This window comes from Apodemus sylvaticus, chromosome 5 (assembly GCF_947179515.1).
Source record: "Apodemus sylvaticus chromosome 5, mApoSyl1.1, whole genome shotgun sequence".
NCBI lineage: Eukaryota > Metazoa > Chordata > Mammalia > Rodentia > Muridae > Apodemus > Apodemus sylvaticus.
This window is the reverse complement of record NC_067476.1, coordinates 38,900,261-38,919,758: the sequence shown is the minus strand read 5'-3', so window position 1 is coordinate 38,919,758 and position 19,498 is coordinate 38,900,261. Positions and strand designations below refer to the sequence as shown.

Genomic DNA, 19,498 nt, shown 5'->3' with positions numbered 1-19,498 from the left:
AAAAAGAACCATGGAGTTGGCTCGTGAGAAAGAATACCAGAGGTTAACACTCAGGATCGCCTGTTCACATACATACATACACATGAACCCCACATGTACACACACACACACACACACACACACACACACACACACACACACGAGTGGCATAGAAAAAATACTCTGCACTATAGAGTTATAATATCTACTCCTGGTTATCTCTTTTGAAAATAATTATGTGAACCCAGCATTAAAAACATTAGGCAATCGGTCTGTAAAATTTAAACTGTTCCTTGCTTCCTGGCAGATACAGAAAACATGAATAGAAGAAATTGGCCATCCATGATGATTCAGAGAAATGACAGTTCAGGTATTTTTTCCCCTACTTCCATCTGTCCTTTTTGATTTATAGCATGTTATGCTGTTTTGAAATGATACAAACTTAGAATGCTGATTTCTACAATCTATTAAGAAAACTGGCTTTGCTTACTAGTTTGCTATTAAGAAAACTGCATTTGCAGAATGACTGGCCAGTTCTCTTGCACAGGATCTGTTTTAACCACAAGCTGTGGACAGGACAATGCTGCCTGCTTCTGAAGTGTTTTTTTTCTGAAGACATTTGAATTCTCTTGTAGCAAATATTAGTTATTCATATTGATGCAAATGTGCGGTTTTGTTAGAACTGGTCTGGTTATTGTGATTTAAGCTGAGGCTTTGGTGGACTTCCTGCTATTCATCAATAAGTTTAATCTACTAAATTAGGAGATTAAATGTCTAGGGGTGGAGAGTACACAAATATTTTACATAGTTAGAGTCTTCCTTGAACAATTACATATTTAGTGTTAATTTAAATACCTTTTTTCAAATTTAGCTTTTGAGTTAGAAATTTATTGATGGCTACAGCATCTCCTCATGTAGCTTGATTAATAGATCAATATATTATGCATAAATGTTTCCTATTGATGCCTAACTTTTTTTAAATGTCTGAAACACAAGTAAACTGATAAATACCATTGTAATTTTTGGCATCGCCAATGTTCTGGCTCATGCAGAATTGTTCTTTCTCTTGCCCTTTGGGAGCAATGGGTCTAAACACAGGATATGAAGTGTATCACAAATGTTGTGACTATCTTTTATTTGCTTTTAAAAATAAAAATGTGATCTAACCTCAGTTTTCCCCCTTAACTAAATTTTGATTTTGAATGATGTGACACTATTTCCCTGTCATTTTTTTTGTCTTTATGAAAAACAGATATCCTGGCAGTCCATATGAAAGATGGGATGAGGAACTCCCGGTATAAGCCGGTAGACTACCAGCAGTTACGCGCCCTAACCAAAGCCACAAAGTCTGCATCTGCTTCAGCAGAGCAGAAGGTTAGAGGTCTTTGTTTTTTTATTTTTAACTATTATTTTTTTTTAATTTTTTTTTATTCGATATAATTTATTTACATTTCAAATGATTTCCCCTTTTCTAGCCCCCCCACTCCCCGAAAGTCCTGTAAGCCCCCTTCTCTTCCCCTGTCCTCCCATCCACCCCTTCCCACTTCCCCGGTCTGGTTTTGCTGAATACTGTTTCACTGAGTCTTTCCAGAACCAGGGGCCACTCCTCCTTTCTTCTTGTACCTCATTTGATGTGTGGATTATGTTTTGGGTATTCCAGTTTTCTAGGTTAATATCCACTTATTAGTGAGTGCATACCATGATTCACCTTTTGAGTCTGGGTTACCTCACTGAGTATGATATTCTCTAGCTCCATCCATTTGCCTAAGAATTTCATGAATTCGTTGTTTCTAATGGCTGAATAGTACTCCATTGTGTAGATATACCACATTTTTTGCATCCACTCTTCTGTTGAGGGATACCTGGGTTCTTTCCAGCATCTGGCAATTATATAGATATTATATAATTATATAGATATTATATAATTATATGATATTATATAATTATATAGAATAGATATATTCTTTATTTACATTTCAAATAAAGAATATATTTAATAAAATATTCTTTAATATAATAAGTAATATAATAAAAAAATGTCTCCTTTCCTGGTTCATCCCTCCCCGAAAATACCATAAGCCATCTTCCCTACCCCTGTTCCCCTGTTGTTGTTTTTTGTTATTGTTGTTATTGTTTGCTTGTTTTTAAGTTTGGTAAACATAAAATTGCTATGAGATATGATTGAAATTACAAAACAAGTGGCTGTCCAGATGGTTTTCAGGATATCCAGCTTTAACAGTAGAAAGTAGCAGCTGACACTCATTGGCTGTCCCGACCATGACGTAGTATGATTTGTATGCACTACGACGTTTAGTAGCGTCATTGTTACGTCTACATTCAACTTCATCCTTGGAAAAATGGTTATTTTATTAGCTTTCAACATTTTCTTACCTGATAGGAAAAGTATAATATTCTGGCAAGTGCCAGATTGATTTATTTCCTGATTGAGTGTTCTTTTCCCAACACCATATAAATATGCTCTTGTGTATTTTCTATTCTAGAACTTTCTTTATATTTTCCCCCTCCAGTAGGTGTCCAATGCCATGCAAAGGGTAACCTTGACTAAATTGGAAGGAGCCGTATGCAAATGACTGTGTGTAATATTTTAGAGCTATGTATCCCTGAGGATTATTCATACGGCATAGTTTTCTCATGCAAAGAATAGAGTTCATTAAGAATAGCATTGTTGATTTTTTAATGAACAATTAGCATGTTTTGTTATTGTTGCTTGGTTGCACTGACAAACCTGGTAAAGTAGTGTGCCAATCTACAAGTTTTCATTTATATTTAAAGTTTTGGGATTTGGATGGTTTTGTGTCACCTATTAGTAATAGTATCATTTAAAAGGTAATTCTTCCAAATGCAAAGTGCATGTGATACCTTATTCTAGAGAAATTACAGATCTCCATCAGCTATATCAGCCAAGCGGGGCATGGTGTGCTTGGCTCAGGTTCAACTGTAAATTACTGTCATATTAAGCAGACATTTCACACAATTTCACAGAAAAGCCCCATGGCTATCCTCCTGGAAGAGTGGTTTGTGACTTATGTTCTGTGACTTCACAAACATATATGAATACATATTTAATATGTATTTTATTATTATCCACTGCAAGAATACATATGAAATCTTATGTTTCCTCCTAACATTTTATCATATTGTCTTTGCATCATTATTATGTCCTATATTATTTAATCACTGCAGACCACAAAGTTTAGGCTCTGTCGGCTATTTAGCTCTGCAGACAGAATGTGACTATCACTGTGTACTCCCTTACCCTTATGGAAGGCACTGTTTTCTGGGATAAAGAGGCAGTCTATCAACCAAGCCCAGGAATAAAAACAAGATATAAATATAATTATTCACACAATAATAAATATATTTATACAATATATAATAATAAATAAATATATTAAATACAAACTAAGAAAAGCGAGCTTCCCCCAATTTGATTTTGAAGGAATCGTTGAGAAAAGCCCTTTCTTAGGAAATGTCACTGGGCTTGAAATCACAAGAGCAACTAAATATTAACTAAGCAGATCTTGGGAGACACCCCAGTGTGCACAGCACTTGCTGCATGAGCATGAGACCTGAGTCCCAAGCCTCACAACCCATCAGAAAGATGGATGTGCCTTCTGTAATCCAGCCATTGGCACGATGGGAGACAAGGGAAGGAGAACACTTGGAAGATCACAGGCCACTTAGCCTGCACATGTAACAGCAGTTAGCCTGCACATGTAACAGCAGATAGGGTCTTTTGAGACCCTGTCTCAAAGAAATTGGAAGTCAAGGGAAGACACCCATGGCTATCCCACGTCCTCCAGAGCTCATACATGCCTCTAATGATATCTGTGAGTGCACACATAACACACACACACACACACACACACACACACACACACACACACACACAAAGGAGACAGAGAGACAGAGACAAACACATACACATACAAGGAGAGAGAGACAGACACATACACACACAGAGAGAAAGAGACAGACAGCAGCACACACAGATAGAGATAAACATACATAGAGAGACAGATAGAAATTTTAAAACTAAGTAATCTCCATGCTCAAGAATCGGAGGCAATAGATTGTGGTTTAAGGCCAGCCTAGGTTACATTGTAAAGTTCTGTCTCAACAACAGAAATAAAACCAAGTGACAAGCATGATTGAATTGAGGACAGTAAAACTGTGTGAATTGTCTTTAATTCTGAGATTGTGGTTTAAGGCCAGCCTAGGTTACATTGCAAAGTTCTGTCTCAACAACAAAAATAAAACCAAGTGACAAGGATGATTGAATTGAGGACAGTAAAATTGTGTGAATTGTCTTTAATTCCTCGATGTTGGAACTCCTCCTACTATGAAACCTTCATACAGAGGCTTTTCCATGTGTTAGAATCCTCTATCTGTAGGATAAACTTCTATAATAGTGCCAAAATTAATGATTATTTTTGGTGTATTGAGATCTATCAAGTTTCTTTCTGAAGCAAAAGGAATACAAACATATCTTTTGCCATCTTTGTCAATATTAGAATATGTAACTATTTCTCTTAATTTTATTCATCATCCATTCATCTATCCATCCATCCACCTATCCATCTATCCCTCACACACCTACTCATCCATCTGAGGTGCATCACAAAAGACATTTGGGTTGAATGTTGAACAGTTAGTTGAGTGCTACATTCAGTATTTGCTCGAGGCCAGTTTCTCTTGAATGGTAGGCTCCCTAGCCAAGACCACACATTTAAGACTTTAATTACTAAAGGCTTTACATTTTTAACATTAGGTACAAAACCACAAAGTTTTCTCCAGTGTCAGCTGTCACCTCAGGCCCTTGTATCCACACCTGTGAGGAGTAGGCCCTCTTGTCAGCTGCCATATAAGTTGCATTGCTGACTTTTTGTTTATAATAGAAGATAATCCCCAAAGATGCCTTCTGGTTACATATTTTTCTAGAAATAATGGCACATAAATTTTGTACTTTTTCTATAACAGTTGAAGATGTCTCAGTCTGCAGTGATCATTCTGTTAAGTTTTTGATTCCAGGTTTTAATGCCCACAATTCATAAGACAAGAAAGTGTTTTGTTGTTGTTGTTTTAAAGAAGTATCATCTTAGCTGTTGTTTTGCATTTTGGTTAGTGAGAATGAATGTGTTTGGAGAACCATTACTTAATTTTTTAAGACTTTAATTTTTCTTCATGTAATTTACATTTTTTATTATATCCAGATAAAGGAAGGTGTGTTAAGAGTGTTATTATACATGGATTTTGGAACTTTTCTCATTTAATTTAGAGACTTCACATTGATATTTTGCTTTAATTTACTCTTTAAGATGTAAGTGATTCCTAAATCGAGTTTCCTTAAAAGGCTCAGGACTTAAATAGAATTAAATAACTGGGAATTAAATAAAGCTCTTAAAACATATTTTATCGTTATGGATGCTTGTATCCCAAACAGTCTGACCTAGTAGAATTACCAATGTCATCTCTGTTAGTCTTGCTTATATTATTACTTAAATTTTAATAAAATATATACAAGCTCAAAGAGTAATTATATCTTCTGTCATGTGGATGAGGATTCACTCAGAGTATTTGTATTAATCATGTCTATTTCCCTGTTCATTTCACTACTTATGTGTTCAGCTTTTACAGATGAAATTCACAGTCTTAACTGTCACTGATTGTTAATGGTCACAGCACTTTACTCTGGCAACATTAAATAGATCCAGGTGGTAGGATGTTGACACGTGGACCCGTAAGGGAAGTGGCACCTCAGGCTAGATGCAGACCACTCAACCACTCGATAGAAGATAGTGACATGGGAGTGTGGGGTAGATGTGATGCTGTTCTATATAATCCCCATGTCACTGAACATGATCAATTTCTGATGCCAGGTGAGACTCTGAAGTAAATGCCAAACCTTCCAAAGACCAATCTCTAATCTGAAGCTGTGCAATGGACCTGGGCTGGAAACAGAGGCCAGTTTTTGGTCCACTGTGTCTCCATTCACAATTTATCATGTTTAAAAGCAATTTTCATAATTATTTGAATTTCTTTGCTTAGGATGGATATAGCTTCTTGTTCAATTCAAGCATCTTTCCATTAAATCTTTTTACCCCTAGGGAAAATGACACACTTAAATGCAGTTACTTTGATTGGTATGCTGAGTCACTATGTGACATCATCCAGCATCAAAAAGGATCAGCTTCGGCCAAGTTTTGTTTATGCCACAGTTATTATTGCCAGATTGACCACACACTCCCCAGTGCTAAACCATCCTGGAGCAAAATTATGCTAGTGATGATGTCCTAATATATTTCTCTCATACACATTTAGTGTGTTACTCTAAAATGTCAAAGCGCTATCTCCACCACTGTGTATGAAAATGTCAACTTCTCAATGATTTGCATTATCTAGCTAGTATTATTAAATTTCCTTGATTGCATCAGAAGATTTTTCTCAAAATGTATCTAAAGAAGCATCTGAACCGAATCCAGACGTTGCAATTCACTTTTGTTAGTATCCGTCCTCTTCTAGTTTATAATTTGTGTCTCGAAGAAGTCATGTCATTAGTCTTTACAGTTCCTCGCAGTCTGAATCATGCCAACCTCATGGTATAATGTCACAAAAAAGGTTTTTCTCTTTGTAGTCTCTGCAAATTGGTAGTTATATCTAGTAAATTGATCAGATTCGGGCTCAATTTACTTTGGAAAGAACACTTACTGATGGAATTTTTGTTCTCCAGTCTTTTCCTATTGTCAGTGGTACAGCAGTGAATAATTCTGTACACCTTTGCCAGGATGGTTTTCAGATATATTTCTATAAATGATGTTGCTGGGCCATAGTTAATCAATGAAAACATCTAATGTATAGCTGTATTACTGTCTGCGGGGCTTGTATCATTTTCTATTCCCATTAGAATTTGAGAGGGAGTATGTTTCACCCATGCCCTGTAGAATGTTTTGTTAAGCCGCTGCTAGCCTGGCAGCGGCTGAAGAATCACATCTTCGGGTAGCGTTTCTTTGTTATGTTGACAGTTCTTTATCGATAGTGCTCACAACGCATCCCAGTGAATTTTGACAAATGCATGAGCACAAGCATTAAAGCTCTAGCTGTACCTTGCTTACGAATGCTTTGTTTTTGAACGAGGATTCTCTGGGCCACGGGTCTCTTGTAGAATTTCAGAAGGCTCAGTCAGCGCTTCTTATCTTAGATAATCACAAGGAGACTTTAGTTTCTGATTTTTTTCATTATTTTTGACATTCTTTCCTCAAAGTATTTTAAATCATCAGCATTCTGCATACATTATCATCCACCTTAAAGATGATTTTACATGGCTTGTCACCCAGGAAAATGAATTGGAATTATGTAGAAATCTTTGATGAAGATACAACTTTTTTTTTTTTCATTTGTGGCCTGAGGATAAGGGTAGACTCCATGGCTGAATTTTCAAAAGCAAAACAAAAAACAATTAAGATGTTGCACAAAGTGTTGGAAGTGTTTAATGAAAAATAGTAGCTTGATTTTTTTTTTTTACTTTTATAGTCTATTTAATTGGCCTTTCTCTGGGCCCAAAGGCAACAACATTGATTTTTTTCCTTAAGCTATAAAAAATTTTGTTCACATCTTCCACCAGTATGTTTTAATTTTTTGTACAACATGGACCAAATATGTCAAAGGAATCTAATTTTAAAGTTGTGTCTGTTGCAAGAAACTTTAGAGACTGTAGATGGTAAAAATTTGAAATTGGTTTTAGACATTCTTAACTCAAAGGCTAACATGCCAGACTTTGGACATGCCCCATTCTTTCATTTTTCAATAGGTAGAAACCAAATGTTTTTACCAATGTCCCTTTTCTTAAACTTCATAAGAGCCTCAGGAACTTCTGAGGAAAAGGTTGGATTTTTGTCTTTTTGAAGTCATTCTTTGGGTTAATTTGTTTGCTCGTGTCCCTGATTTTGAATCAGAAACCAGAAGAGCACAAAGATAAACTCAAGGTTAAAGTAATCAGTGTGCAGCAGCTTGAAATAGCATGCGTCAGGAGATCCCGTTTTGGAACTTGTCTTCTCAAGTTCATTATTGATATTTCACTGCTACAAAGTACTTTATAGGAGAGAAGCGGTTTATAGCAGAGAAAGTATGAAATGCGTTCATTTTTGTCCAGTTTCTGATTCTCAATTTCTTTTTTAAAGGATTCACTTGCAGAGTATTTTGCAGTTGTGTGTATGCGCGGGTGTCTGCGTTGCATGTGAGTGCAGTGCCTACAGAGGCCAGAAGAGGCTTTCAGATCCTCTGAATCTAGAGTTGTGAGACACCATGCAGGTTCTGGGAATCAAACCTGAGTCCTCTGCAAGAACAGCCAGTGCTCTTAACCTCTCTGCCATCTCCCTAGGCCTGATTTGTATGTTTATGAATATTTAAAAGTGTTCGTGAGCAATACAAAGTTTGGTGTACACATGGCTATAGGTGGAATCTAACAAGAAATCAGACACTGCTTGAGGGATTGGAGTTAAGCAGCCCTCAGTGTTGGAAGGTAGCTGTACAGATGATAGAATGAAGAATCAGAGGTCTGTGAGGCAGCATAGAAGGGGACAGCTTCTGAAGTCACTGCCACCCTCAGGTCAGAGGGAGGGGACAAAGGAGTGGGGTGCTACCATACCCCCCCAGGCCAAAGCCTCAGAGCTATTTGTAACTACATCCACAAAAGAGTGGGTGCACTGGAGAACCTGAGACCCTTCTGGAAAAGAGAGGCATGGACAATGCTGATGACGCTTTGGCTGTGCCTTGTTTCCTTCTCTCCAGATGCCCACAGCTGGCATCAGCCTTTGTCTGACCCAGCTAGATGCCAGCTGAACAGGGCATCTGAGAAAGAGGCTGCTTTCTGCCTGCGCACAGATCAGGGAGATGGTAAGGGACCAAAGCTTGACAGAAGTTGGCTGCATAGTCTCCAGGGCACTCAAGTCTCATGGTAAAAGGTCACGGAACTCAGCGAACAACACTACGTTTACTTGAAAAAATAAGTTTCCATCTTCCAAAAAATTTCAGCATTTCTTTTTTTTTTCAACTCTTTAATACTTTATTCGACTCTAAAATGTAGAAGGAGAGCGAAAGCATAGTTCTTTTCCTTTCAGTGTAACTGGAGGGTTAGTGAAGGAAGAATTTTTTTTAATTTTTTTTATTCGATACAATTTTTTATTTACATTTCAAATGATTTCCTCTTTTCTAGCCCCCACTCCCCGAAAGTCCCATAAGCCCCCTTCTCTTCCCCTGTCCTCCGACCCATCCCTTCCCACTTCCCCGTTCTGGTTTTGCCGAATACTGCTTCACTGAGTCTTTCCAGAACAAGGGGCCACTTCTCCTTTCTTCTTGTACCTCATTTGATGTGTGGGTTATGTTTTGGGTATTCCAGTTTTCTAGATTAATATCCACTTATTAGTGAGTGCATACCATGATTCACCTTTTGAGTCTGGGTTACCTCACTTAGTATGATGTTCTCTAGCTCCATCCATTTGCCTAAGAATTTCATGAATTCATTGTTTCTAATGGCTGAATAGTACTCCATTGTGTAGATATACCACATTTTTTTGCATCCACTCTTCTGTTGAGGGAAGCGTTTCTTTGTTAAGTACCTTGCAATAACTATCTGCCCGACTCTGAGAATTGTTCTTATGAAGCTAGGAAGTGAAATGACTTCGGTTGGGCGTTCCGGGTCCTGTTCTTGAGCACTGAAGCTGGGACTGAAGGCAGGTCGCCTAGCAATGGGCTTAATGGACCTGTCCCATCTTAACAATGACAGTTCAGATCCCACCTAGCATCAACGGTCTGCGACTGTGATGCCGAGAGCTTTCTGCTCTTCACCAGATCTTTGAACCAAATCTTCATGGTCTTTGGCATTCTCATGCATAAAACAGGAATAACGGGACCTAAATTCCTTGAAGGGAACATAGGTCCAAAGTGGGGACAAATGTATAGAAACTCTTGAAAAGCCTTTCTTGAGAATGAAGTGGGGGGAATTACTTAGTGCATAAAAACCAGAGCGATGCTGCCGGGGAGACAGCTCAGCAGACGTCACTCACCGCAGCAGACCCGGGTTTGCTTCCCAGAATTCACACGGGGGCTAACAGCCATCTATACCTCTGTATACCTCTGGGCATCTGACACTCTCTTCTAGCACCTGTGCACAGACGCAAATGAAGGCAGAATACCCATACACAGAAAGTAACAATAAAAAAATAGGTTTAAACCAGAGAACGTAAGCCAGGCACAAGTGCCCGTTGTTCTATTTTTCATAAGTGTAGACACAATGATATCTATGTTTTATCTCCTGCTCTCTAGACTTATCTACCATGACATACATGTATACTGTACTTTGGAATGAGAGCTACAAAAAACCTTTTCTTTAAGTTTCTTTTGTCAGAGTACTTTATCCCAACAATAAAAATGTATCTAAACAATAAAAAAATGCAAGCAAAAAAGCAAACAACAAAAACCAGTAAAACAAACAAATGAAAAACCACAGCAACTTCACATTTTTTTTGAGCACATCTTAAACAGGATTTTCAGATTGGCTAGTAGTATTCCAGGGCATTCTGTCTTTCTTTTAATTGCTATTTTTGTTTTTTGTTTGTTTGCTTTTCGAGGCTGTCCCAAGCTCTGGGTTTAGCTAAGGCTAGCCTCGGATTCACGACTCTTCTGCCTCCACGTCCTGGTGCCTGAAGATTGGCATGTGTCGCCGTGCACAGCTCCCTCCCCCCCCCCCCCCCGCTGCCCCCCAGTATTTCATTCTGCATTTACTCTTGGTGGATCGAGTGTTAGAAGATATTACTAGTGATGACTGTAAAAACTAGAAAACAACTTTCTTTTGTGGAAATATGTCTCAAAAGATGTAGTCATTTCCGGTAATTCTTTGAGAAGTTCATGCATGTGTTTGGAGCATATTCACTTTTGACCCTTCCCCCCAACCCTCCCTGGATCTGAGAAAACATTTTTCAAAGCTTGAACCCTGCCTTTCTTTTGGTTCTCCTCTAAATGTAGATCAGAAAAGCCGTGGAGACGTCAAGGGCGGCGAAAGAGCAGACGCTGGTCAAGCAACACAAGCAAGTGTGGTGGCAGGAGCAGGAGAGGCTGAAGGGGATCAGGTGAGACTGCCCCCTCCCCCCCCCCCCCCCCGTCAGTAAGAAGGCATGGGAAGCCATGGGAGTCCCACACCCTGTGATCGATTCACATCTATAATGCCCGATCTCCGTTAAACCGTACAATCAGAAATCCGCCTGCCTCTGCCTCCCAAGTGCTGGGATTAAAGGCGTGCGCCAAAGAACTCAAGAAGTTAGACTCCAGAGAGCCAAATATCCCCCTTAAATGGGGTACAGAGCTAAACAAAGAATTTTCTCCTGAGGAATATCGAATGGCTGAGAAGCACCTAAAGAAATGTTCAACATCCTTAGTCATCAGGGAAATGCAAATCAAAACAACCCTGAGATTTCATCTCACATCAGTCAGAATGGCTAAGATCAAAAAGTCAGGAGAAAACAGGTGCTGGCGAGGATGTGGAGAAAGGGCAACACTTCTCCACTGCTGGTGGAGTTGCAAGCAGGTACAACCACTCTGGAAATCAGTCTGGCGGTTCGTCAGAACACTGGGCATGACACTTTCAGAGGACCCTGCTATACCACTCCTGGGCATATACCCCCAGAGGATTCCCCAGCATGTAATAAGGATACATGCTCAACTATGTTCATAGCAGCCCTATTTATAATAGCCAGAAGCTGGAAAGAACCCAGATGTCCCTCAACAGAGGAATGGATTCAGAAAATGTGGTATATATACACAGTGGAGTACTATTCAGCCATTCTTAGACAAATGGATGGAACTTGAGAACATCATCCTAAGTGAGGTAACCCAGTCTCAAAATAACAATCGTGGTATACACTCACTGATAATCAGATATTAGCCTAGAAGCTTGGAATAACCAAGACACAATCCATGTATCAAATGATGTCCAAGAAGAAGGAAGGAGTGGCCCCCAGTCCTGGAAAAGCTCAGTGCAGCAGTGTCGGGGAATACCAGGTCAGGGAAGTGGGAAGGGGTGAATGGGGGAACAGGGGGAGGGAAGAGGGCTTATGGGACTTTCAGGGAGGGGGGGATCCAGGAAAAGGAAAATCACTTGAAATGTAAATAAAGAGTATATCGGATAAAAATAAAACACACAATCAAGTTCTAGCATTATTTGAATGTGAGTCACATTTTCTTAGCTTACTCTGGAAGGCAGGGGGGAGTTCTGTGGATATGCTTTTGCTTCCCGACCGAGTAAGGGACAGTCACCTCTATCTGTCACGCACATTCTCTTTAACACTCCCCATCCCAGTCTGGGCTGTGTGCATGGATGTGTCACACGCTGACGTTGGCTACATGTTCTTCTCCATATGAAGTAGAGGCTCCCCAGGGACAAACGTTACAGCCATCTTTTCACAGTGAGTATACAGAAGAAGCTTAATCAATGCTCTCAAGGCAAGGGAACTGAGCACTGTAGGCTGCTTGGGGTTGGCTTAATGCTGCAACAAGACTCCCTCAGTTTTGACTCGGATCCTCTTCCTGTTTGTAGCAGTCAAAGATGAATTAAGAGAAAATGATAATTCAATGTTTGACCTTAAATATAAGCTCTGCAAAACCAGTTTTCTTTTCAAAAGTAAAGGCCAAAAGAGAAAGCACATGTCTTTGTCCCTGTGTGTGAGTCTTAGCCATTTGCTCTGACAATGTAGCATATATCACCTACGGTTTAAACAACTGCTATCACGTGTGCTTATTTTTAGGAAGACAGAGCATTGTTGTGCTCTTAGCCTATGTTGTTTCTGAATTCCATTGCTTTTGCCTTGGACTTGTGTGCGTTCATGTCCAGTGATTCCCTACATAAGAAGTGCAGGGGTCAGGATTGACGAGGCCTTTAAATTATGCAAAAGCAGAAAAATAAGATGCTATAAGCTGTACAATGTACTTTGACTCTGCAAACCAAATCACACTATACCCCAAATTCTTCCAACGTCACCTCTTATAGATAAAAAATATTCAAGGTCACTGAAAAAAAAGCATCTTGAAAATGTGCATAACATGAAATACAATAAGGAAAAAGCCACTTGCTTATCCAGCGGCCACAGAGACAAGCACAAATGAAGGAGGACACTGGGAAGAATTTCCTTTTCTTTCATTTTATGATACTTAAACAATCTCCCAAAATGTCTGGAGTGAGTTGATCTTGAGCCAGACAGATGAATCATATGTATAGCATTATGGAAACTCATTCTTTCGGCCCAGTGAGAAGGACACAGAGAGACTGGAGGCAAGGAACTATCCAGTGTGGATGACCCCCGCTGTCTGCAAACTTATAAGGGCTAAACTCTGCACACACACACACACACACACACACACACACACACACACACACACAGCCAAGATCATTTTCTGTGTTATTCTAGAATGTAAGGAAATTTTAATGCATCTTCGGTGAAATCAAAACTAACAGCAATAGGCCACCCATCAGAGAAGGGGCTAGACGCTGGCATTGTGGGGACCTTAAACAAGTCAGTAGTTTAAGTGATGTGTGCGTCTATCTTAGAAAATCTGCCTGGCATGCAGGATGGCATCTGTAAGCTCAGCACTCAGGATGCTGAGGCAGGAGGATTGCTACAGTTTCAAGGGGCTAAATAGCAAGCTCCAGGTTAATGTGGACTACAAAGTGAGATCCTATCTCAAAAAACTTAAAAATGAACACTCACACACACACACACACACACACACACACCACACATACACACACACACACACACACACACACACTATGTAACCCCTCAATAAGGAAAAGATTTTTGTTTAAGGGACTCAGACCTACAGAAGATAAGGGGTACAATGGTGTTTAACCTCTCCTTGGTAACTGAGTATGTACCAGATAACATAGTTAAGGGTTACGGTGCTTAACCTCCATCCAGAGAATAACTGTACCATGTAGGTCACGTTGCTCTCCTGGGTTGCTGCTGGGACTTCTGACTGAGCTGAGAGGGTTAAAGTGTGTGCAAAGGGTAAACAAGCTAGTGTGTAGGAAGCTGGAATTGAAACACTGGTATTTGTTTCCTGTGATCCATTATCTGGCTGGTTTTTCTTGAAACGTTCCACTCCCATCAAAGTAGATCTAGTTCTCTACCCTCGCTAGTCCAAACCAAGGGAGGATATAGGCCAGTAGATGGTTCAGTTGGTAGAGCTTGGGAGGGAGGCATGAGGACCTGAGTTCCAGCTCTACTACACACATGACAAAACTAGCCTGGCGTGGTGGTCCTCGGTGTCCTAATGAGATGGGGACAGGATCGCCCTTGGGGCTTGCTGGCCAGCAAATCCAGCTGAGTTAGCAAGCTCTGAGTTGAGCGGGAAACCCTATCTCAAAAACTACGGTAGAGGGTTAGAGAGCTGGCTTAGTTGTCAAGAGCAAGTGTTGCTCTTGGTGAGAACCCAGGTTAGAATCCCAGGGAGTCTAGCAACTGTCTGTAACCCCAGGCTCAGGCGATCTGATGCCCTCGTATTATATTCAAAACATACATGGTGCACCTATGTACATGTATGTGGGGTGCACATACATATGTGCAAGCAGAACATACCAAGAAAAAAATCTTTAAAAACATGAGGTGCAGAGTGGTCAAAGAACATGCTCAATATCAGCCTGTGGCCTCCACCTGTGTACATGTGCATCCACGCACACGATGAGGCACAAGTTAGGACCTTGAAATCTGTTCTTAGAGAAGTAGATAAAATTTCCAAATATCAAATTTGTTTAATATTTAAAGTTGTAAATTTTTATGTGAAATTTAGCTTACACGAATCATATGGTCTGTGGACTCTATTATGTGTGACCAGGAGTGTTTGCTGTCACTTTCTTCATATATTACGGTCTTACAACAGTTTGCAGATGGTTAGCCTAGTGAAGGGTGCATATGAGGTATCACTTGCCTGAGAGTTCAAAGTTGTGCGTGGGGAACTGGTTCCCTCAGATCACCGAAGGAGAACACAGCTTCCCTTATCTGGCACTTTATGGGCTCTAGCGTTTCCTCAGCCTCTCAAACTGAAGGAGCCAAGCTGCTTGCTCGAGTGCTCCAGTTGTGTGTAAGCAACTCTGTTCTAAAGTGGATTCTTGGTTGTCCTCATGAAAATGCGCCCACCCCATCCCAGCCCCCAAAAAGGAAAAGAGAAAAAAATTGCCATGGGGGTTGGGGTGGGGATGGCACACACCATTGATCCCGGCACTTGGAAGGCAGAGGCAAGTGGCTCTCTGAGTTTGAGGCCAGCCTGGTCTACAGAGTGAGTTCTAGGACAGCCAGAGCTGCACAAAGAAGCCCTGTCTTGAAAAAACAGACAAAAAGTACCCACCACGCATGTAACAGCGGCAGGTACGCTCTTAGAAGCAACGGCTTGGGGAATGGCTCGCTCGGCTCGAAGAGCACTTAGCTAAACAAGACCAGGGGCTGAGTCTGATCCCCAGAGACCAGGTTTAAAGAAAGGCTGAGTGCAGCATGCACCTGTGATCCCAGTGCTGCAGAGGTGAGGACGAAGGGATCCCTGGGCTCACTGGCCAGCTGGGCCAGCCTACTGGGTGATCTGCATGCAGTGAGAGATATACCTCAAAATGGAAGATACTTACGGCTGACCTCTAGCCTCTTTGTGCACACACCCAAACACGTGAACATACATACAGACATGCACACACATATGCACACCCTCCCCCCTTTCTGATCAGCTACACATTGGCTAATAGAGAAGTGTTATTCGCAATAGCCTTTCACTTTTATTCACATGGATGATTTGATTGAAAGGCGATGGCACATATACCTATGAATGTCCTCCAATATCACAACACTAATCATAGAAACTATTTGGAAATAGTGTAAAATATAAGTCATAGGCAAAGCAACCCCACAAAACTACAATAGTTAAATATGCTGCTATTTCAATTACATAAAATTCCTGGAGTCAAAGAATAACTTGATTGTGAGATAAAAAAATAGCAATCATATGAAACCATTATAATAACTACTATTTTCTTATGCCATTTCAAAACTAAAGTACACATCAGCAGCAAGCATCAGACTTAGTTACATAATTAAGGGGCACAAAAATATAACTGAGTTGAATGCCCACCAAGAGGTTTTATGGTTTTGCTCTAAAGATGACTGACTGTACCTTTAAAAAGATTATAAAGATTCATTGATCATTGTTGGATCAAAACCAAATGTTCATTTGTTCCCATTTTCATGACTCAGACTCTCATCATCTCTGAACTTTCGGGGCCCCTTGCAGGTCCAGGCTGGCCTCTCTCCTCCTCTTCAGCGGCCATTGTTGCTTCTCGCCCCTCATCTCCACACTGCTGTCTTGGGAGTCTTTCCATGCTGAATACTTCCCATGTGGAGTGGCTTCTGCGTGCCTTGGGTGCTTAGTGTGGCTGCTGCTAAGAACTGCAGGGGGCGCTGCCCATGCTAGGAGCTCAGTACATGGCTCAGATCAATGAGCAGATGTACAAAACCAAATCCAATAGTTCCTACTCTACTCGCTTTAAGGCTCTGTGTATGATTATGACTATCCAGAAATTGATTGAGATCATGTCTGTTTCAGATGTAAATTGGAGTCTGAAATAAGATCTTGTCTCAATGAGGAGAGCATTGGAAATGAATGTTTTTGTGAGCTTATGAATGTTGGTGAGTTTGGTTTTTTTTTTTTTTTGACCTTCCATACAAAGGGGAATTTTATTTGGAACTTTGAAAGTTGCCCTCTTCCCCATCCCTTCTTGCTCTTCTTGTAATAATAACACCTGTCTGTTTTTTCTAAAAAAATATTAAAAAGTATACATTAATAATCTGTTCTTTACCTAGAATAATAATGTCTCCTTGATTTGATTTCATGTCACACAGAGAAAGAGCTGTCAGAACAGTGGTGTGCATACCTTACAGCTGTGATCGACCCTATTCACCAACTGAGAACAGGCTTAAAGAAGCAGCAGCACACTCTTCAGAGCACATCTGGTCATACGGGCTCAGACTCAACTACAGTTCTGGAAGAGGTCAGTACGTTGTCTTTTAAAAACATAATGTTGGGTTGGAGAGATGGCTCAGCAGTTAAGAGTACTTGTTTCTTTTAGGATCTGGGTTCAATTCCTGTCACCCACATGGTGCCTCATAACTCTCTGTAACTCCAAGATATGACACCCTCATACAGACATACAGGCAGGCAAAGCTCCAACAAAATAAAAAAAATAAAATAAAGCATGAAGTTTCAGTTGTTCCTAACCAGCCACCCTGGGTTCACACCTCTTTTCTCCTCTGCATGCCTCCATGTGTCCTTTGTTTGCTAGTTTGTTATGCTAGGTGTAGGGTCTGAACTTTCATCTCTCTACCTGTCAGCTATTCTATAATGCTATACTTCTTTCTTGGGTAATAAAAAGCTTTAGCCATGTCTAGCTGTAGACTAGTAGCAAGGATGATTGAGAGTGAAGACGTGATTGAAGTCTTACCATCAACAATTCCAAACTGAGAGCCCTGTTTTGGTAAAAGGTCTGGACTCTCCACCGAGGCTTGCTTGGGAGATGAGCCTTAGCTGTCTGGCTGCTCTTTTCTTCACAGATCTTCAAAAGGATTTTTCCCTCCTCTAATTTTTCATACCCTACTAGCTTCTGAGACTGTGTCTTTCAATAGAAATCATCTTGGGTAAGTTGCAGTCATTTACACGCTTCCTGTGCACATGCTCCATCTCTAGGTTGACTTTGTCAAGAAGCAGTCCGAGGCTGCCTTTGAAAGGCTTCTTCAGGAGCAGTGGCACTTAGAAAAAGAAGTCGTGGACTGGAATGCGAAGGTAAGTGTGAGGTAACTGTGGGTTTTCCTTGGTCATCACCCACTTTGCGTTTTTCGTTGAATAAAATAACCATTTCTTTAGTTCCTAGGTCACTCTTTGGAAGAGAAGTCTAGCCTGCTCAGTGGAAAGCCCATGGAGTTAGAAACGTTGGCCTGCCCATACCCTGATCTGAAATCGTCAATCCTTAATGAGTTCTATAACTTTACAGAGAAATATCAAGAGAAACTTGAAGATTTTGATCTGCAATTAGAAGACATACGCAGGTGATCAAATAGAGCTCCTTGACTCCCAAAGGACTGCATTTGAATTTGTGTTAATGGTCACTAGACTTCTGATTTTACTGTCTTCTAGTTATATGCGATTTGCAATATGATCAGTATAGTTTTGGTTCAGGTTGTCAAATAAAAAGATTGGTTCTTATTTTACTTTATTATCTTAGTTTATTTTGACGCTGGGGATCTAACTCAAGGTCTTGTATATACTTGGTAAGTTCTCTTACAGCAAGAATCCTCTGGCTGTTGGTGTTTGAGACAGGGTTTCACTCTGTACCATGTGCTGGCTTGGCAATGTCTTGCAGTGTCTTCTGGTCTCAGACCTATGGTCTCCTTCCTTCCAAGTGCTAGAGTTACAGCCATGTACCATATACTCAGTTGGGAAGAATATTATATATTTAATTTTCTTTTTCTTGCTTTAAAAATATTTCCTTCATACCAAGGCTTGTAAGAGTTTATAGGGCCTGGTGTGATGGTGTACACCTTTAGCCCTTAGAAGGCAGAGGCAGGTGGATCTCTGTTATGGAAAAATAGAAGGTTCATAAATAATAGCAACAGTCTGTATATTACCCATAATGCTTCTATTATAAATGATTATGTGTTTTATTTGATGACTATTTATTGTAAAATTCCTACTAGACAGTGGTTTCTGTTAAGCTTCTTTGAAAGAAGTTCTAGATTAGTCTAGAAGATGGCCTTGCTTCATAGACAACTGGCTGTATTATGGGGGAAAGAAATGTATATATGTGCCCTAACCAAATATGACTTAAATACAGGCAGTAAGTGAAGAAAAGAGGACATACTGGCAGTGAATAAGAAGGTAAAGTCCAGTGTTTTCAGGAGTAGTTTCTTGGAGGAGAGAAGATAGCTTGAATTTGGATGTGGTTTGCAGCAGTCATCTGCAGCTATGAGCACAAAGGCATATAAATACACTCTCTAATTAGCAGAGTGAATGACATACTTAATTATAATACTAACTGAACTTCCAAAATATGACTATTTTCCTTTATGCTTCTTGTAATTGGGTCTTAGAGAATTCTCATGGTCTGAGTATGTGCACATGTGTGGAAGAGTACGGGTTATTTATTTATTTTTTTTTAGTTTAGTTTTGATATTTTGAATCAGGATTTCACTATGTTGTTTGGGCTGTCCTGGAACTCACTATGTAGAGCAGGCTGGCCTTGAACTCACAAAGATCCATCTGCCTTTTACTACTCTGTGCTGGGATTAAAGGCCTCTGCTATGATGTCTGGCTGAGGGTGTACACACTTTGCAAGGAGACTATTTGTCCATATTATCTATCATCTTAAGCCAATGTGAGCTTCTAAAATGAAGCAACTAAAAACTTTCCTAATCTGATAAAA

General features: G+C 40.1%; 1 protein-coding gene across 2 annotated transcripts in view; it reads left to right on the top strand.

Annotated features, from left to right (window-relative positions):
- Nucleotides 1–297: 297 nt before the first annotated feature.
- Ccdc148 (coiled-coil domain containing 148) overlaps nucleotides 298–19,498 on the top strand; it is a 186,388-nt gene continuing 167,187 nt past the window's right edge. The window contains exons 1-7 of one of the 2 annotated variants that reach the window (XM_052181134.1): nucleotides 298–349; nucleotides 1,232–1,353; nucleotides 11,020–11,123; nucleotides 16,630–16,712; nucleotides 16,926–17,074; nucleotides 17,767–17,862; nucleotides 17,944–18,125. In XM_052181134.1, the coding sequence (XP_052037094.1) occupies nucleotides 298–349; nucleotides 1,232–1,353; nucleotides 11,020–11,123; nucleotides 16,630–16,712; nucleotides 16,926–17,074; nucleotides 17,767–17,862; nucleotides 17,944–18,125 (788 nt within the window). The remainder of the gene's footprint in view (nucleotides 350–1,231; nucleotides 1,354–11,019; nucleotides 11,124–16,629; nucleotides 16,713–16,925; nucleotides 17,075–17,766; nucleotides 17,863–17,943; nucleotides 18,126–19,498) is intronic. The other variant, XM_052181135.1, reaches the window with a different exon arrangement.